Source organism: Motacilla alba, chromosome 1, assembly GCF_015832195.1.
Source record: "Motacilla alba alba isolate MOTALB_02 chromosome 1, Motacilla_alba_V1.0_pri, whole genome shotgun sequence".
NCBI lineage: Eukaryota > Metazoa > Chordata > Aves > Passeriformes > Motacillidae > Motacilla > Motacilla alba.
The window spans coordinates 88,363-107,331 of record NC_052016.1 but is presented as its reverse complement, the minus strand read 5'-3'; the positions used below and the strand labels follow the sequence as shown (position 1 = coordinate 107,331).

The 18,969-nt window shown below is 65.2% G+C and overlaps 3 protein-coding genes across 4 annotated transcripts in view; all 3 read right to left on the bottom strand.

Moving 5' to 3' along the window:
- Window positions 1-238: 238 nt before the first annotated feature.
- TAF10 (TATA-box binding protein associated factor 10) lies at window positions 239-2,025 on the bottom strand. 2 transcript variants are annotated; one of them, XM_038149650.1, is made up of 5 exons: window positions 1,621-2,013; window positions 1,340-1,491; window positions 1,122-1,186; window positions 915-1,029; window positions 239-405 (listed from the first exon to the last, which is right to left on the bottom strand). In XM_038149650.1, the coding sequence occupies exons 1-5, from the start codon at window positions 1,799-1,801 to the stop codon at window positions 316-318; spliced, it is 603 nt and encodes a 200-aa protein (XP_038005578.1). In that variant the 5' UTR covers window positions 1,802-2,013; the 3' UTR covers window positions 239-315. The 2 variants fall into 2 exon arrangements, with proteins under 2 accessions (XP_038005578.1, XP_038005589.1); XM_038149661.1 differs by having other exon boundaries at window positions 255-461; window positions 1,621-2,025.
- A 161-nt stretch (window positions 2,026-2,186) lies between these two features.
- TPP1 (tripeptidyl peptidase 1) lies at window positions 2,187-7,622 on the bottom strand. The gene is made up of 13 exons (XM_038155203.1): window positions 7,559-7,622; window positions 7,059-7,154; window positions 6,840-6,979; window positions 6,616-6,766; window positions 6,281-6,402; window positions 5,781-5,959; window positions 5,385-5,583; window positions 4,060-4,248; window positions 3,889-3,961; window positions 3,555-3,675; window positions 3,283-3,441; window positions 3,077-3,214; window positions 2,187-2,393 (listed from the first exon to the last, which is right to left on the bottom strand). The coding sequence occupies exons 1-13, from the start codon at window positions 7,567-7,569 to the stop codon at window positions 2,253-2,255; spliced, it is 1,719 nt and encodes a 572-aa protein (XP_038011131.1). The 5' UTR covers window positions 7,570-7,622; the 3' UTR covers window positions 2,187-2,252.
- Window positions 7,623-11,489: 3,867 nt separating this feature from the next.
- DCHS1 (dachsous cadherin-related 1) overlaps window positions 11,490-18,969 on the bottom strand; it is a 41,311-nt gene continuing 33,831 nt past the window's right edge. Inside the window, exons 16-21 of the mRNA XM_038148689.1 lie at window positions 18,438-18,649; window positions 18,142-18,296; window positions 16,851-16,981; window positions 16,105-16,391; window positions 15,386-15,524; window positions 11,490-15,163 (exon numbers count right to left, since the gene is read on the bottom strand). Coding sequence (XP_038004617.1) covers window positions 12,549-15,163; window positions 15,386-15,524; window positions 16,105-16,391; window positions 16,851-16,981; window positions 18,142-18,296; window positions 18,438-18,649 — 3,539 coding nt within the window. The 3' untranslated portion in view covers window positions 11,490-12,548. The remainder of the gene's footprint in view (window positions 15,164-15,385; window positions 15,525-16,104; window positions 16,392-16,850; window positions 16,982-18,141; window positions 18,297-18,437; window positions 18,650-18,969) is intronic.

The window sequence follows — 18,969 nt, the reverse complement described above, 5'->3', positions numbered from 1 at the left end:
AGCGTCCTGTCCCTGGCTCCATTTGTAGTGCTGCCTGTGCAGCGCCCAGGGTATTCCCTGTGGGAGACAAGGGGCAGTTTAGGGAAGCAGGAGGAGGAAGAGTGCTGGGTAGTTCCTGTCCCCTAACCCCACTCTGCTCCAGCACTGTTGGGAGCACCAAGCCCCCGTGACTGGCAGAGGGGCATGAGCATGTGGAGGACCAGGGCCAGCATTTGTGGACGCAGGCACAGGAGCAAGGTTGCCTTCCCACAAAACCCTGTGAGGTGTTTAATGGCACCGACAGGACCCCTACACACTGCCCAAGCTCCCCGTGCTCTACGTGAAGTAGTGTGGCTTCTTCACATTGATGCCGTACTCGGCCAGCGCCGGTGTCAGGTCCTCCATGGTCAGCGTGTACTTCTTGTCCTGGGGGCAGGGCAGGCAGTCACAGGGCAGGCAGTACACAGCGTGTACTTCTTGTCCTGTCACAGGGCAGGCAGTCACAGCAGGGACACGGGGGCTGTGGGACCCCCCAGGGTGCATGGACAGGCGTGTCCCACACCCTGAAGAGGTGCTGGGCAGCATTAGGGCATTCCCAGCTCCCCACATTCTGTTGCTCTTTGCCCTCAGATGTCCCCAGACACCCAGCACCAAATCCCACCGGCCTTGCAGAGCCCTGGACCCCAGATACGGCACTAGGAGGGTCCCCAGGACCCCTCACTCCAGCTCCTCCCCAAGCCCCGAGTTGCGGCCACTGCTGGGGTGGGGGGCACCAAAGTGTGCCCACAAGCTCCGTGCCCCCCTCGTGTCCCCACCTGCAGGGACCCGTAAGCCCAGCAGGTTTCGGGATTTCTGCACGCCGTGTTCCTGCCCTCGGTGGCTGCGGGCTGAGCGCTATCCCAGAGAGGGCTCCCCGCTTCCCTCGGTGCCCTCACCTTGCTCTTGCTGCGGGAGCTGCCCGAGGCCGTGCCCTTCATTTTGCAGTGCTGCAGCGCGTCGTTGGCGATGTCTGAGATGAACTTCTGTGCCGCCAGCGAGATCAGGCGGATTCTGCGGGACAGGGCCCGTGTCGGCGAGGGGGCAGGGGTCGGCGGGCCCCTCTGCCGGACCCCGCGACTCCCCCCCACCCTGCGGCCACTCACATGCGGGGGTCCGAGGCCTCAAACCCTGCCCGGTTCAGGTAATAGCCCGTGACGGCGTCCGGGATCTGGGAAGAGAAGAGTTGGAACAGCCCCACGGCGCCGTGGGAGCGTTCCCACATCCTGTATCCCGCGGCGCAGGAGCCGCCCCGTCCCCCAGCACCGCGGGACCTGCCCCGTGCCCCGTCCCGTCCCACAGGAGCCGCCCCGTGTGCCGGTACCGTGGGCGTGTAGTCCTCCAGCTGCATGAGGAAGTCCACGAGCGGCGTGGTGGACACCACGGGCTTCACGTCGCCGTTGGCCGCGGGCGGCACGTACACGCCGTTGGACATGGCCCCGTCCGGGGGGGCGGCCACGGCCGCGGACACCGGCACTGCGGGACAGCACGGTCAGCGGGACCCGGGACCCCGCGGCCGCCGCTCCCCGGGCCACGGCGGCTCGGGGCGTCCCGCGGGGCTCCCGTGCGCGGGGCCCCTCCCCCGCCGGCCCCTGCGCGACTCACCGGGCCCCCTCCCGCCCGCCGCACAGCCCTCGGTGGCCCGCGCCGCGCCGCCCCCCGCAGCCGGCGCCGCCCCGGGCCCGGCGCTGCCCACGGCGGCCGGGCTGGGTTTGCTGCCCTCGGCGGGGCCAGGCGGGGCCGCCGGGGCCGCCGGCGCGGGGTCGGGATCGGCGCTGCCGCTCATGGTCCCCGGCACCAGCCTCCGCTCCGCGCCTGCGCGCGCCGAGCCGCTCTATTGGCCCCGCCGCCCCTCCGCCCCGCCCCTCTCGCCGGCCTATTGGCCCTGCCGGGCCCCCGCCCCGCCCCGTCATTGGTCCCGCCCTCCGACGCTCATCGCTCCGCACGCCCCCTGGCGGAGGCGCGGGCACAAACAGAGGCGCTGGGCGGGGCTTCACCTGTTTATTGCCCCGCCCCCGCGGGCCCCGCCCCGCCCCCGCGGGCCCCGCCCCGCCCCCGGTTCCGCGGCCTTCGCTGCCGGTCCCGCTGCCCGGTCCCGCTGCCCGGCACCGCTGCCCGGTCCCGCTGCCCGGCACTGCTGCCCGGCACCGCTGTCCGATCCTGTTGTCCGGTCCCGCTGCCCGATCCTGCTGCCCGATCCCGCTGCCCGGCACCGCGGTCCGGCCACGGCGTCCTGGTCAGCGCGGCCCCAGCGCCCGCAGCAGGCGCGGGAAGTTGGGGGTGCCCCAGCCGGTGACCGGGTCCCAGGCGGGGGTGGCGCAGAAGCCCTGGCCCTGCACGGTGCCGTCCAGGCAGGACAGGTGGCAGCCCTGGATCACCTGCGGGGACCAGCCTCAGTGCGGGGGCTCGGGGACCTCCCCCAAGTCTCGGGACAGCGACCTCCAGAGCACAGGAGACTCACAGGCCTGGGACAGGGACCCCGGGAAACTGGGACCACCGGGGACAGGGCTACCATGGGCACAGGGACCCTGCCTGCAGTCCCCAGGAACCAGGGACAACCGTCCCTGCCATCCCTGAGACAGGAATCCCGGGGACAGGGGCCCCCAGACATCTGACGCAGGGACCCCCGCAACACCCCTCATGGCACAGGCCACCCCTGCCCAGGGTCCCCTCAGGACACTGGCAATGTGCAACAGCAGGCTCAGCTGGACCCTGGGACCTCTGCAGTCACTGGGTGCTGCTGCCCCGGCCACACAAGGGGACCTGCCCCACAAAGCTCACAGGAGCCCATAGGGACTCCCAGGACACCACTCCCATGGGAAGGCCATAGGGACTCTGTCCTGCCCCCCAGCAGGACACTGCTGGCCCTGCCCCAGGCACAGCTCTGGGAGCAGGAGCCCCAGGAGAGCCCCTCAGCCCCCAGCCCAGCCCTTGGAGCACACATAGCCTTCCCAGCCCCATGGACAGGCCCACCCCAGCCTCAGCCCAACCCTTCAGGACACCCAATGTCCCCTCAGCCCCCAGTACAGCCCCTCCAGCCCCCGTCCCCTGCCCCACTCACATCGTAGAAGGCATCACCAAGCCCCTGCTTCTGCAGCTGGTAGAGCGCAGGGTTGAGGAAGCCAAGGGGTGCCAGCCCCCGCTGCAGGCGCCGGTCGTTGATCAGTGCCACCATGCCTGCCACCACCGGCGTGGACGCCTGCGTGGGCACAACCCCTCAGCCCAGGGCCCGCCGTGCCGCAGGGCGGCAGGGGCCGAGCTCCTTACCGAGGTGCCCGACACCCAGGGCAGCGGGATGCGGTTTGTCACCACCCAGTAGTTGTCGGAGAGCGCAGCCAGGTCGGGGTACGCGCGGCCGCTGCTGTTGTAGTAGGAGCTGGGGGGCAGCTTCGAGGCTGAGCGCAGGAAACGCCCGACAGCAGCAGCCTGGGGACAGCACGGCCAGATCCCATATCCCCACATCCACCACATCCCCAAAGCCCACTGTCCCCCCAGCCCTAACCCTGCAGCCCCCAGCCTGGCTGCGCAGGTGGCCCTACCTGGTACTCAGGCATGGGGAAGACGTTGCTGAAGCCGCCCCCGCTGATGTAATCCGTCACCTCCTCTGTCACCAGGAAGGGGTTCTTGAAGGACGTGCCACCCACCGTGGTGACGTAGGGGCTGGGGAAACGGGGACACTGCAGGTGGGCACACGGCTGCCTGGGCCTCAGCAGCCACCAACAGCCCCCTCCGGTACCACAACCTCGCCCCACAGCCCAAGCACAGGCTGCAGCTCTGGGTCTCTAAGTGTGCTGGTGAGGATCCCCAGGTGACTTTGCAGGGCTCAGACCCCCGGGGCGCTGGGGCTGGCCGGGCCGACCCCCTCGCACCCACCTGGAGGCCGGGAAGCTGGGCCGGAACGTGTGGTTCCCACTGTGCTCCCGCCGACAGCCAGCACCGTCGTCACCTGCCGACACACAACAGGGGACAGGTGACCACCCTGGCACCCAGGCAGCCCTTCCCCAGCCCTGCTCGGTGCTCAGCTCGGCCGTGGCAGGCACACACCTGAGGCAAACAGGATGGTGAGGCCGCGCGCCGCCGCCTTCATGAGCTCGGTGTTGACGCGCTCCATGTAGGCGTAGGACAGGCTGTCCTCGTCGTCGCCGTAGCTCACCGAGTGCACCCAGGGCAGCGATGACATGTTGCTGAGCAGCAGCAGCCAGGCCAGGAAGGGCTCCTGGCTCTCGTGGCGCCCTGCAAAGATATCGGGGGAGGGACACGAGGATAGCTCCTCCGACATCAGGGACGGGGGACAGCGCGAGGAGCCCTGCCTCATCAGCACCAGCACCTTCCTACGCAGGGCAGCCCCAAGTGCTCCTTCCTGTGGGCCACGGAGTCACAGCACATCCTGAGGCTCCTCACACTGCATGGCACCGAGCTGCAGCTCAGCCCATGGGCTTGGCAAGAGGGTCATCATTAGGCCAGGACAGGGGGCTACACTCACACCCCTCTCCAAGACTCTGCCCCAGGGCTGCAGCCACATGGGCACCTGTGGACCCAGCGGGGCCTCAGCTCCTCCTCTGGCAACAGGTCCCAGCAGAGTGGTGCATGTGCCACCTCCACACTTTCCACCTGCCCGGGTCCCTCCCTGCCCTCCAGCCCTCTCCACTGGGAGGGGAGCAGAGCCCCCGCCACCCCCACTCACTCTCAGTCACCCATGTCACTGCACCTGCACCCTTCCCACACCAGTAACTGTGAGGGCGGAGGGAAGGGCAACGCTCGTCTGCTGTCACTGTCACCACTGTCCCTGTGGCACTCACCTGTTCAGCCAGTTCCCAATCTGGGACAGGGACACTGCCCCTAGCACTACCCCTGTTTGTGTTTGTGCAAGCTGTTTGGCAATTTGTTTTCCCAAATTCCCTCACTCTCCCTCATTGCTCCACTGGGAGACTCGTGGGTGGGAGCTCAGCTGCAGCAGAGATGGAAAACCCCCCGGGAGGAGGGCTGTGCCCTCCTTCATGAGCTGAGCGGGGCAGCTGCTCCGCATGGTGCCAGCAATGAAATCCCTGCTTCAGGACACTCTGGCTGTTCACACAGTTCAGAGTCACTACACAGAGCCAGAGCAATGTCCCCAGGAGCTGGGAATGCGGTGCCAGCTCTGACTCGGGGAGCACACAGGGTGCACTCTCACAGCAGCTGGGAAAGCACCTGGGGCCGTACTACAGCCCCTTGTCTGCACAGCCCTGCAAGCTCTCCCCTCACTCCTCCGAGCACTCCCCTCTCCCATTCCAGCCCCCTCCCTCACACTTCCGAGCGTCCTCTCCTCCCTCTGGGTGCTCTCCTTCCCCCTGCAGGAGCTCCCCCTGCCCCTCGGGGCTCTTCCCCAGTACCTGCGTTGCTGAAGACCCAGGTGGAGACATTGGCACCTGTGCTCATGATGTATTCCACGTCCAGGCTGGCCTCCAGCCCGGCTTTGCCACGGCCCTGGTGCCCCACCACCCGGTCCACCTGCGTGCGGTGGGCAAAGCCACTGCCAAAGAGCTGCATGAACTCAGCCAGGTCAGCTTGGTGGAAGTACTGCTCGAGAAACTGTGGGACACAGAGGGACAGGTTGTCTCCTCTCAAAAAAACAAGGTAACATTTTGATCCTGACGTAGGAAATTGCCTAGCACGGGTCTGTGCTACACCAGGTGCTGCCCGCAGCCACCGAGGGACACCCAGCTGTCCCAAGACCCCCAGACTAGCACCAATCCCTTGGACTGCCACAGCACACGGGCAGCGGTTACCTGTGCACAGGCCTGGCTGTTGTTGGACAGGAGCCCCACGTCCCCCCCTGTCATGTTGTATCTCTGGCGCAGGACGGCCGGTGTCACGCCCAGGTGGAACGACGCCCGTGGCAGCTGTGGCTCCTTCCTGGCTCTGCTGACTGCCTTGCGCTCCGTGGGGAACCGGTGCATCCCACCCACTGCAGCAGAGCCCAGCGGGATGAGAGGCTGTCAGGGTGCAGAGGCAGGACAGAGCCCTTGGGCTCTCCACCACTGTCCCCACTTCCACATGGGCAGGCCAACAGTAGGGCTTGGATTGCCCAGCCCTGCAGCCCTGGCCTGGGGGAACAGCCTCTTCAGCCTCCCATGGCTGAGCCACAGCCTCAGCCTGGCATCCCCTGCGCTCCTCGTGGGACAGTCACCAGATCCCACGGAACGGGGATCTGCAGGAGGCAGGTTTGTCCCCCCAGCAGCAGCTGCCCCTGCGTTCCGCAGCCTCACCTCCCCCAGGTGGGACGTACCGAAGTCCAGGTGCTCGGCGAGCTCTGCAGGGACCGTGTAGGGCAGTGGGGACCGCACCAGGCTGTGCTGGCCCTGCACGTAGCGGTGGAACTGGGCCCCGGGGAGCAGGCGCTCGGCCGTGCTGCAACACAGGGACAGCTGCTGTGGGACGGGACAGGCCTAGGACACAGGGACAGCCACCACAGCACAGGACAGGGCTGGGAGAGAGGGACAGCCACTGCGGAGTGGGACTGCACTAGGACACAGGAACAGCCACCACAGGATGGGACAGTAGTGAGACACAGGGACAGCCAGCACAGGGCCAGCAGAGCTGGTTCCAGCCCTTGGAGCTCACCTTGCAGGCAGGTAACACTCCAGAAAGTCAAGGGTGGTGACACTCCGGCATTCCTCTACTCCATGGCCTTGTAGCCACTTCAGAACTGTCATCAGTGTGGCTGGGGAAGGCTGGATCAAGTCCCTGAGCTGCTCCAGGGTCAGGTACTGCCCTGGGAGGCACAGAGGGGGTTAGATCCCCCCACAGGCCCCGGGGGTCTAGGGCCTCAGGGATGTGGCCGTTACCGTATCGCGGGGACCGAGGGTCCGAGACAGCCTGGACCAGGCGGGCGAGGTGGGCAGTGCCGCGCTGCCGCAGGGCGAAGGTCAGCTGCACCGGGTGCCCGGGATCCACGCGGCCGGCATGGGCCCAGCCGGGGGGCACGCTGCAGGGGGGTGGTGAGCGGGGCCGGCACCGGCACCCCAGCCCGGCGCAGCCCGGCCCGGACACCGCCCCGGACCTACCGGAACGGCTGGTCCCGCTCCAGCTCCAGCGCCAGCCCCGGCGCGCAGCTCCAGGCGGCCGCACACAGCGCCAGCACGGCGGGGACCCACCAACACCTGCAATGGGCTCAGGGGAGCACAGGAAATGGCACAGCCGCGGGGAACCGGGACTGACCGGGGACCGAGCCCGAAGGCCGTCCGACTACGCCCTAGCCCGGGTCTGGGGAGCCCCACCGGAGCTCCCCGAGTCCCAGCACCGGGGAGCCTGTCTGACCCTGTCACCCTGTCCCCGGGGAACCCCGCCTGACCCGCGAGCCCTCACCACCGGGGAACCCCGCCTGACCTCCCGGTCCCCGTCCCCAGCGCCACCCGGGAGCCGCACGGACACCCTGAGCCTCCGTTACCCGGGAGCCCCGGCGGACCCCTGCGGTCCCCATCGCCGCCGGGGCCGGAAGGCGCCCCCGCCCCGTTACCGCCCCCACCGAGGGGCGTCCCGGTGCCCCCCGCGCGGTGCCCGTTACCCCCGCGCCATGCTGCCGTGCCGCCCGGTCACGTGCGTGTGCGGGCGCGTGACTCCCGCCACGTGGGGACACCAAAACAGCGGCCACGTGACAGCCGTCACCGGACGGGCGGGGCCGCGCACCGGCACCGGCACCGGCGGGGGCTCGGGGCGGGCACGGCACCGGCACGGCACCGGCACCGGCACCGGCACCGGCGGGGGCTCGGGGCGGGCACGGCACCGGCACTGGCACCGGCACCGGCACCGGCGGGGGCTCCGGGCGGCGGGGCGGGCCTGAGAGGCGGCTCGCTCCCGGCCGTGGCCGGCCCCTGCTCCCGCCCGTCTCCCGGCGCGGTGCGGACATGTTCCCGGCGGGATGGCTGGGACCGGCGGTTCGGCCCAGGGCCCGTGTCGGGCTGCCGGGGTGCCGGGGGCCAGGGCTCCCTGCGGGGCTGGGCGTCCTGCAGGGCTGACGGTCCCGGACTGCTGGGGCGGGACGAGAGGCCCTTGTGAGGCTGGGGGTCCTGCTCGGGTCCCGGGCCGGGCGGGGGTCCGGGGTCCCGTGCAGGAGGGGCTGCTGGCGGTAGCGCAGGAGATAACAACCATTAACACAAAAGATAACAACCATTAACGAACATCAACTCCAGACATCAACCCTCAAATAGGAAACCAAACATGAAGAACTTCGAAACTTGTGACCATTGAACAACGAACCAATGAATTTCTATGTGTTTTGACTGTATAAAATATGTGGAAAATCTAGTAAAATTCATGTGTCATGGAATGATTTTCTCTACATAACCCAGGACATATGTGGATGAAATGATTTCTGTTGCACATCCTGGCCAGAACAAAATCCTGGCCAGAATAAAGTAATGCCTTGATTCTCTAACAGTAAAAACGTTGTTGAGAGTTTTTTGGTTTTCCTGCAGTTTCGGTGACAAGCCCAGTCACACGGCACATCCCACGGCTCCAGCAGTTCCCAGCTGTTTTCCTGCTTCTGCAGAGCGGGGTCCAGGCCAGGCAGAGACAGGCAATAGGAAAACCACCTGCCTGGCCGTGGCTGCCGATCCCCCGCACTGGAGCAGTGCCAGAGGTGTCTGTTCCTGCTCCCCTGCTCCAGCCCCGGCGGCTGGCTGCCCTGGCCTGGCAGCCCCGGGCTCCTCCTGCCCGCAGACAGAGGGGGAACCAGCTGCCCTGGCCGCAGCCATGGGCTGGGGTGCTGTGGGGGCTGCATGCCCCATGTCCCGTTTGGGGATGGACTCTAAGTGGGATGGGATTTGCCGGGGATGATATCAGGATCTGTCTGGACAGCGGGATTAAGGTGGCCGGGCAGAGCTAATCGTGTTAAGGAGCATCTGCTGCTGGTCCGGTGCCCGGGAGGTCAGGGAGCCTCGGTGTGCCCGGGCTGGAGCCCCGCTCCCCCGGGAGCCTCGTGTGCCGCTCCCGCAGAGGGGGTGAAGGGAGTCCCTGCCGGGGGCAGTTGGGTTTTCCCGAGGCCAGGAACACCAGAGGAGCACAGTGGCACTGAGAGCAGCCAGCATGCCCACTGTGCCCCAGCAGGGAGCTGGAAGGGTCGGGGTGGGGATGAAGGAGCAGAGGGAGCCCCAGGGACCATCAGGGAGAGGGTGGCCCTTTCCCCCTCTGCCCCCGCTGTGCTGGCTTGTGCTTACCCCTGCAGTGCGAGGAGCCCTGTCAGAGCGGGGACACAGGAGTGCTCCCCGGGTCCCAGAGCGCTGCCACCAGGGCTGGGCGTGCCTGGGGGGCTGTGCAGAATAGGCGGGGGCTGTGCAGGACTCGCTGTGGGGTGTTGGAATCTGAGAGCTCAGGACAGGGAGTAAACAGCTTGGTTTGGGGAACAACAGAAAAAGGAAAGCAGGGAAGGCGGGATGGAAGTGACTGATCATATATGGGTGGTTGATGGTCACTGCGTGGGTTTGGCCACATCCAACACCTGATGGCTGCACAGCCACTCCTGGTTCTCCAACTCTGTTTCCCGGGGATGGGGGGCACTGTTTGGTGAGGGGAGCCTGTGTGGCGTCAGGTCACAGTGTCTGGAGATCAGCAAAGAGCCCTGTGCATGTCTGTGTCACCCAACAGGGATAAGCAGAGCCAAAGCTGCTGGGCAGACTGGTAGGATCACTGGAGCACTGGGATCCCCAGGGCAGGTCTGTGTGTGCTGGCTGTGATGAGGCCGTGGTTTGGGGAATTTGTGTGTCCAGGTGTCCTCAGTGGGGATCCTGGGAATGTGAGGTCCCTGCTGGGCAGATGATGTGTCCAGGTGTGGCTGCTGCAGCTCTGCGGGCCTGCACAGCCCTGCCCACAGCCCTCACCAGAGCAAGGGCGCGGGACGGGACAGGGATGCCTGTGGCATGTGGGACCAGCTGTGTGCACGTTTGGAGACACGCTTTCCATGAGTGCCTGTATGGAAACACACCCAGCCTCGCTGCTGGACAGCCCCAGGGCCATGGTCCTGCTGCAGCTTCACTGGCCTCTCAGGAAGAGGACTTGGCAGGACGCAGCCATAGATGTGAGTGCCAGAGCCTGGCCAGCCCCATGTGAGCCCTCCGTGGGGCAGGTCCAGTATCCCCCCAACGTCAATCCCATGGGAACATGGTGCCAGCCTGGCACGAGCCCACGGCAGCAGGAATGGGGCTGTGTCTGTACAAACGTGGTTTATTAAGGCATTTTTTGAGACGTTGGCACTTGGGTTCAGGCTGCACCGAGTGGCCCCTGCGCGGCCGTGGGCAGCGCTGGTACATGCAGCTCCACGAGACACAATACAAAAGGTACAAACGAGTAAAAACAGGAATTGTAGTACAATGTGTAAAAATAAATAACTGGGGGCTCAGTGACCCCAGCCCAAAGCACGGTGCGTGTGTCTGGCCCTTCCTGTGGCGTGCAGGGTGACCCATTTGTGTCCCCATCCCAGATGTGCAGTGGAGCTGGGCTGTGTGGGCAGCCTGGGCAGCACAAGGCCGGGGGGCATGGGGCACCCCAGCATCGGACTGGAGGGCACCGGGTAGCCCTAGAGTGCCCCCACTGTCGTGGGGGACACAGGACACCCCCAGAGTGCCCCTACGGGGCCTGGGGAGAATGTGTCCCCACAGTGCTTGTGAGCAGGACAGAGAGGGGATGGGGGTGCCCACCCCAAGAGCCTCTGTGGGCTGTCCCTGTGCCAAGGCAGAACCGTCTCCCCCTCCCAGGGCACCTCAGGCCCCTGTGGGTCCCTGGCAGAGTGGGCATGGCCCTTGGTGGTGCCCCCTTGGTGCTCTGTCACTGTTGCAGATGCCTGTCCCCTGTCACTGCCCTGTGTCCAGGACAGCACCTGGGACCAGTGGCATGTGCCAGGACCCCATAGCACAAGGGGGATGAGAGGCTGAGTGTGACACAGGGAGCTGCAGCCACAGATGGCTCTTCATGGGAAATGGGGGAACGGGCAGAAGCGATGCATTTGTCTGCTGTGACAACACCCTTGTGGCTGAGGCTGCAGCCCCACCGCACACGTGCTGGGTCTGGGGAACGTGTGATGGGAAGGAGCTTCCTCCCGGCTCTGCTAGGCGTGGGGTGTCCCCCCGATCCCCAAACACACCCGTGACCAGACTAGGCATTCAGGGCTGCTGTGGGGCACTCCATGCTGTTCCAGCCCTCACTCTGCACCCATGGCCATGCGGGGATCACAGAGCCCAGGGCTGCACTCCCAGGGCCCGTGACGTGGGAGCAGCTCCCGGTGAGCAGCTGGGCTCAGGGAGAGCCCGGTGGGGTAAGTGTGCTGCGAGCGTGACACTGCCTGTGTGAGGGGCCGTGCCCAGTGCTGGGAGGAGATGGGGACCGGCCCCGTGGCAGGGGCTCCGTCCGGGCTCACAACATGCATGACGGGGGTGCAGAGCAGCCCCGCACAGGGGCTGGGGCCAGGAGCAGGGGGTTCTGGCACCTTGACCATGTTCTGGAGGTGGCCTAGACTGTCCTGGGAAGCAGTCATGCGACAGGGCCCCAGGGAAGGCCAGATGCCCAGTGTCCCCACTGTGGCTGTAAGAGAATATGCTGGGTGAAGTGGCTTTTTGGGGCACCACCTCCCACCTGTGCCCCTGCAGCTGCAGGCTGCCTGCCGGGCCTGAGGTGGGTGTGGGTCACAGCAGCCATCACCACTGCAGCTGAGGCTGGCTGTCCCTGTCAGCTGCACACTGCTCTGCCAGCCCCATTGTACTGCCTGTGCCTGGGCACTGTCCCTGCCTGGGACCCTTGCCCAGAGAGGTACCTGCTCCCAGGAATGGGATTCCCACGCTGAGCATGGCAGGCGCCTCCCTCCCAGGACCACAGGAACCATCCTCAAGTTCTGGGCAGGAGATTCCCTAGATATGTCACCTGACGTGCGTAGCCAAAGGGCTGGAGAGACCTCAAAGGCTCTCCTGTCCCTGCCCAGCCACAGAAAGGCAGCAAGATGTAGGCACTGCTGCCTTCTGCTGCAGCCAGCCCGGTGAGTGTCCCCTCCCGGCCAGGGGGCAGGTTCACTCCCACAGGCAGCATCCGTGCTCCGGGGCATCGCACCCTGCGCCGGGACATCACCCCCAGCCATGGGGCATCGTCCCCCTGCCCTGGGAGCTCCTAGGGTTGCAAGGGAAGGCTCAGGGTCCTCCTGCACCCAGGCTGCTGCATGGCCCTGGGTAGGGCAGGGTCTGGGCCTCCAGCCCCCTCAGCTCCCCTCGCTCTCCGAGCACCAAGTACCGTGAAGCACCATCCTGCCCAGCACCAATCTGAGCCACCGCGAGCAGCACATGGACCATCACCCCGGGGTGCCAGCACTGGGGTCAGCAGTCCATAGGGCACCAGCCAGCACAGGGTCTGCCAAGCGGTGGGGAGGGACAGGGGCCACAGCCCCCAAGGGCATCCGCAGTCCCAGGGCCCAGGCCAGGCACAGTGCCGGGATGAGCACCCATCTGAGCAGCCCTGGGCTGGTCCCCGCTCTGGCCCCATGGCTGCGGGCTGGGGCAGAGGAGTCCAGGGGCCCAGCTCTAAATCCTGAGCTCGGCCTCCTCAGGGGGCTCCAGCGAGTGCTCAGCACTGATGGTGGAGGTGGACGGCCCCTGTGAGATGCCGAAGGGCGAGACCACAGGGGAGCGGGCGGCCAGCGGGGACAGCGATGGGGAGAAGCTGGGCGACATGGCAGAGGACGAAATGGAACCCTCGTGGCTAATAGGCGAGCGGCGCAGCGAGGATGGGTGCGGGAAGGTCCTGCCTGGTGGTGGCTTGGGGGGCACAGACTTGGCACCTGGATGGGCCACTGAGGTGATGAGGGGCGGGGGGTCGATGCGGGGCTTGGGCTCTGCCTTGGGCTTGGCTGGGAAGGGCTTGCGCAGGGAGCTCTCATCCTTGAGGCGGGCGATCTCTGTGAAGACACTGGCCAGTGGCTGGAACTGGGGACACCAGTTCAGCAGGTAATCCCAGTTGTAGCTGCCGCGGAGCTCCTCATCGCTGGCCACAATGGCGGTGAGCGAGCCCTCCACAGAGGGCTTGCCGTCCTCGGGGAAGGCGTAGTCCTGGGGCTGTGAGGAGACGCTGAGGCCGCAGCGGACGCCCAGGAAGGCGCTGCCCCCGCCATCCTCACGGTACAGCTGCAGGGGCGGCCCCGGCAGCAGCAGCCCAGAGCCCTTCTTGCTCTTGAACCACTGGGCACTCTCCAACGCAGCTGGCTCACAGGAGATGTCGGAGAGCTGGTCAGCATCCTGCTGGATGCCAGAGTCAGGGCCGCGGGCAGCGATGTGCTCCTGCATGGAGGCTGTGATGCTGGCCACGCGTGGGTACTCATTGATCATCCGTATCTCGTCATCCTCAGCGGCTTCAGCAGAGCCACGGCCACTGGAATGCGAGGGGTCCAGAGAGCCGCCCCGCGTGTAGGGCCCCGCCGGCTCAGTCCCATACCCTGGCAGCGCCTGGTGGTAGATGTGCTCAGCCCCGGGCAGCGCTGGCTCCTCACGGCCCAGCTTCTGCAAGGACCCGCTCTGCGCACGGGCCAGTGCCCCCTCTCCCTCTGCCTTCTTGTGGCCCCGGCGCTGCCGGGAGCGCACCAGGGCCAGCACGATGGCCACGGCAGCCAGCACCACCACGACGCCCAGCGAGGCGGCCACAGCCACCAGCAGGAGGTTGAGGTCAGGTGCCAGCCCAAAGGAGGTGTGTGTGATGTCAATGGTGACCTGAGCAGAGGCCACACGGGAAGCAGGCAGTGGGCTGCGTGCCTGCACCTCCAGGCTCATCTCCCGTGGCTCCCTCTTGGCACGCCCAGCCCCAGCTTGGGGCTGGCTGTCCACACGCAGGTAGATGGAGCCCGTGGTCTGGTTGATGGCAAAGTATGGTGAGGGCTTTGCCAGGGTGTACAGCACAACACCGTCAACCCCCTCATCCTCATCCGTGGCCAGCACCCGCCCAATGCTCTGCCCTTTGCGCGCGCCCTCAGGCACCTCAAAGTTGAAGGAGGGGCTCAGGAAGATGGGATCATACTCATCTTCCCCTGTCACCAGCACCCGCACAGTCACAGTGGCTGAGGCATTGCCGGCGTCGGTGGCCCGAACCAGGAGCTGGAAGGCTTTGGCTCGCTCATAATCAAAGGTGAGGCGGGAGCGCAGCTCCCCAGAGCTCCCATTGACAGCAAAGGCATCCCGGCCGTCCCCCGTGCCGGGGTCCCCCACTGCCTGCTCCAGCACCACGTACCGTAGCTCCCCAAAGGCGCCGGTGTCGGCATCCACAGCACGCAGCGTGGTGACCAGCGTGCCGGGGGGCAAGTTCTCCCGGATGCTGGCGCTCAGCACCTCCACCGGGAAGTACGGCTTATTGTCGTTGATGTCCTTCACCTCAATGGCCACGGGGACCAGCGCAAAGTGCCCGCCCGGCGTGTCCGTGGCCCGCACCACCAGTGTGTGCAGCGCCTGGGCCTCCCGATCCAGTGGCCGCGCCAGGCTCAGGGCCCCTGTGCTCTCATGCAGCTGGAACAGCCCGTGCTGGTCACCTGAGCTGATGGTGTAGTGAACGCGGCCGCGCGGCCCCGAGTCGGCATCGTGGGCTGCCACGCGCAGCAGCTCGGTGCCAGGCAGCGCGGCCTCGCTCACCGCGGCACGGTACTCGGCCCGGCTGAACACGGGCGGGTTGTCATTGACGTCCTGCACCGTGATCAGCACGGGCACGGTGGCACTGCGCTGCGGCAGGCCCCGGTCCGAGGCTGCCACCGTCAAGTTGTACACCGGGATGGCCTCGAAGTCCAGGCGCTCCACAAGCACCAGGGCTCCCTGCGTGCGGAGCTGCCCCCCAGCCCGGGCCACCCGGCTCTCCACCTGGAAGGCGTTGCCGCCGTTGCCGCTGACAATGGTGTAATCAAAGCCAGCATTCTCCCGCGAGAGGTCGGCGTCACCCGCCTCCAGCATTAGCACAGTGGTGCCTGGGCGCAGGTCCTCGGGAACGCTGGCATTGTAGCATGGCTCCTGGAAGCGGGGGCTGTGGTCGTTAACATCCAGAACCTGGAGCTGCACTGTGGCCCAGGATGAGAGGCTGGGAGAGCCGTGGTCGCGGGCCTCCACCACCAGGTCTAGGGTAGGCTGGCTGGCATTGAACTCCACCTGTCGGGTGGTGAAGAGGGTCCCTGTGGAGCACAAAGCCAGGGTCAGCATGGGAACCAGTCGGAGCTGGGAAGGGTAACAGCTGGAGGAGCATTTGATGGTCACCCTGCTGTGTCTGTTTCACCAGCCACACCAGAAAGTGACCTCATGAGGGTTTGAACAGAGGCAGGACGGGGGCACTCCCCTCCACAGGCAACCTTAGATTGACCCATGAGAGAGGCACACAGAGCACCAAGCCCACGCACCATTGCTGGGGTCGATGGCAACATCAGGGCTGGGCACAGCCAGGTGGAAGGTGATGTCGCCATTGCTCCCTGAGTCGGGGTCTGTTGCACTCACAGTGAGGATGACACTGCCAGCAGGTGTGTGCTCTGGCAGCAGCACCTGGAAGAGGAGGAAACCCCAGTCAGCACCTGGTTCCACCCCGCAGAGAGCCCCCAGCATCCCTGGGATGGGGGTCTGGGGCTGGCCAGGCAGCCAAAGCCAGGGGCACCCATCCTCTCACTGGCCATGGAAATCACAAGCAAGAGGCTTGTGCTCCTAGACCCTTCAAGCATTCCTGGGGCTCCCCAGCCCCTTGCCTGGGCTTCATGGCTGCAGCACACACTGCCCAAGTCAGTCTTCAACAGGGACCTACCCATGTCTCGCCACAAACACTTGTCTGGGCTGTGACCCGTTTCCCACCCCCTCTGGCCTCCCCCTTGTGCTCATCCATTTCTGCTGGACCCCCTGCATCCAGCTGTGCCCCTTGCAGGGGCTGGTCCCAGGGTCACCTGCCAGGTTTCAACTCCTTTTATGCCACAGTGACAGCATGAGGGATGCCTGGATGTAGATGTGGGTCAGAGAGTGGGACCAGAAGGGGCTCAGATCCATTCTTGCTTTGTAAGGGCAGGTGGGCCAGGCAGGAGCTGCAGAGGGCTTGTGTGGGATGGCCCCTGCTGGCTGGCACACCTGGTGCATGTACCTGATAGAAAACCTGGGTGAAGGTGGGCACATTGTCATTCACATCCTCCACAAGGACGGTGAGGTTGGCCTCAGTCTCGTGGCGCGTGTCAGAGGCGCGCAGGGTCAGGGTGTAGCGGCTGCGCTGTTCGTGGTCCAGCGGCCCCGTCAGGGCAATGTGGCCCCCGTAGCGCAGCACCCCAAAGGTGTCTGCCACGTCCCCCTCCAGCAGCAGCGTGTAGGAAAGTGCAGGGCCTGAGTCCACGTCGTTCCCAGTCAGCTGGGCTATCTGGGTGCCCAGCAGTGTGTCTGTGGGGAGCAGACACGTGAGTGAACAGACCCATCCCTGCCCAGCAGGCTCACCTGGTGGGAAACCAGCTCAATCCAGAGCCTGAGCACCAGGAAGCGGGGAAAATGCCATGGGAGAGGGGAATGCCGGGGGGAAGACGAAGGTCTTGGGGGCTTGGCAGGACAGGTGGAGGTATGGCATGGGCACAGGGCATACTGGCTGAAGACAGTGAGCCGGCAGGGCAGGTGTCTGCACCCAGAGTCCCAGACATGGGGCAGCGGCCAGGGCTGAGTTGGTAATTCAGGTTGCACCCTCAGGACACAGCAACAGCACAAGGGTCATGCTGGAGAGCTGGGGGGCTTCAGCAGGTCAGTGTGACTCAGCTCCTGACAGGGACTGGCCTGGCCTCCCTGGGGCTCCTCCCCACCCCATGGTGCCCATCGTACCCCAGCTCTGGCCCTCCGTGCTACGGCACTCACTCTCAGGGACACGGATCTCCCAGGGGACCGGGATGGTAGGGCTATTGTCATTGATGTCCATCACCACCACGGTCAGCGTGGCTGAGCCCATCAGCGGTGGTGTTCCTCGGTCCATCGCTGTCACCACCAGGCTGTGGGCAGGCATGAGGGTCAGATGTGTGTCCACACATGTGAGGGAGCACGTCACCCATGTACAGTTCCTGGGATGTGCACTGCACACCTCCATCACACCTGGGACGTGACCTGCAGGTGTGCACGGGCCTGGAGCGTGTGCGTGTGGTGGGGAAATGCACAGCAGCTCAGACTCTGGGGTGACGGATCTGTGCAGTGCATCCTCTGGAGGTGTTTAGGAAAAGACTGCATGTGGCACTCAGTGCTCTAGTCTAGCTGACAAGGTGGTGACCAGTCACAGGCTGGATTCAATAATCTCAGATGTCCTTTCCAACCTCAATGGTTCCGTGATTTGGAGAGCACATGTGGGGCAGTGGGTGTGGTACATGGAGAGCATGGTGGGGCACAGCAGCAGGTTTTTGCACACCTAAGGCATGTGTTGAAGTCTGGAAGGTGTGTGGGTGCAGGTAGAGCACTTTGCGGGGTGCAGGCAGGTGTCTGGGGCTCTCTGGCTGCTGGGGAACACCTGGAGCCTCTCTGGAATGGCGAGGGGTGTGTGGATGGAAGGAATACCCCAGACTCCCCCAACAGGGAAGAGGGCAGAGGAACCCCCAGCCATGGGGGCACATGTGGAGGGAGAGAACACAAACTTGGGGTCCTCGTCTGAACAAGCTGTGTGGGAAAGGGCAGGAGAAACCTCAGATTCATGGCGGGGTGTTTGCCAGCATTTCACATATGTGTGGATGGATGTGTCCAGAGCGTGCACATATGGTGAGGGGCCCAGAGGACCTGTCTGGATGCAAGGGGACATCTGGGGGAGCCAGTGCAGGGGTCTGGAGCCATGTGGCAGGACACAAGGGTCCTGTGCTTGGAAGTGGAAGAAATTGAGCAGATGCAGTGCGGATTAAGGAGGCAGGAAGGGGAATGGATGAACCTAGGGCCCTCTCACAATCTCCTCAGCTCTGTAGAGACCCGACTGAGCTGTGCGTGGGCTCATCTTGGCCATCTGGCTCCTGTGTCCTTCACTCCCACTGACCCTCAGCTGTGCTGCTTGATAGAGCCATTTCACAGCCAGGCTGGGACAGCTTTGGGGGCACCAAGAACAGTGTTCCCCATGCCCCGGGGCTGTGCTCCACAGCTCTGTCCCTGTCCTGGCATCCCCTAGCTTGGCTGCACTCACCGGGTCTGAGACCAGATCTCTCTGTCCAGGATGGCAGCAGTGGTAATGGTGCCAGTCTGAGGGTCAATGTGGTACAAGCCTGGCATTGGCAGGGACTGGTTGATGGCATAAGTCACCTGCCCATTCACTCCCTGGTCCAGATCATCTGCCAGCACCTGCAAAGCCACATGAGATTCAGCTGTAAAGCCCCTGAGGCAGGACTTGTGTGCTGGTGCCAACCCCAGGCCCATGCAGGCCCCATCCCATAACTCCAGCCAGGCCAGGGCTCAGATGTTCCTGTCTGTGCCCTGTCATACCTGGATGACAGGTGAGTCGTAGCTCTGTGACTCCCAGATGAATGCCACATAGTTCTGCAGCTGGAAGCGGGGCAGGTTGTCATTCACATCCTGGAGGTTGAGGTTTATGGCCATAAAGCCAAAGGAAGCTGTAGTCTCTGCCTGGATCACCAGGCGCAGCCGGGGGCTGGCCTCGAAGTCCAGGCTACTGGAGTCCTGCACTGAGATGGCACCTGGGAGGGGCAATGGAGGGAAGGGGGGAGTGATATAGCAGCAGCATCCATCATCCATCCATTATCCATCCATCCCTCCACCCATCCATCCATCCATCCATCCATCCATCCATCCATCCCTCCCTCCACCCATCCATTCTCAGCTGGACAGGACAGACACGCTGAGCTCTTCCAAGCCCTCCCCACACCGCCAGCTTCTCATCATTCTCAAGAGCTGCCCTGAGTGATAACACCCACATCTTGCTGGGACAGGCAGTCCCTGCTGGCATACAGCATGTGACAGTTCTCCCATATGGAGACACCCCGAAGGTGTGGAGCTG

Bases quoted from the DNA above. Each gene is read 5' to 3' on its own strand.
- TAF10 (XM_038149650.1), bottom strand. From the start codon at position 1,801: ATGAGCGGCAGCGCCGATCCCGACCCCGCGCCGGCGGCCCCGGCGGCC. The intron at 1,187-1,339 runs GTACCGGCACAC...TTCTCTTCCCAG, and splicing joins TGGAGGACTACACGCCCACG to ATCCCGGACGCCGTCACGGG. The intron at 406-914 runs GTGAGGGCACCG...CCCTGCCCCCAG, and splicing joins GCTCCCGCAGCAAGAGCAAG to GACAAGAAGTACACGCTGAC.
- TPP1 (XM_038155203.1), bottom strand. The intron at 6,767-6,839 runs GTAACGGCCACA...TGTGCCTCCCAG, and splicing joins CCCTCGGTCCCCGCGATACG to GGCAGTACCTGACCCTGGAG. The intron at 5,960-6,280 runs GTACGTCCCACC...GCTCTGCTGCAG, and splicing joins CGCCGAGCACCTGGACTTCG to TGGGTGGGATGCACCGGTTC.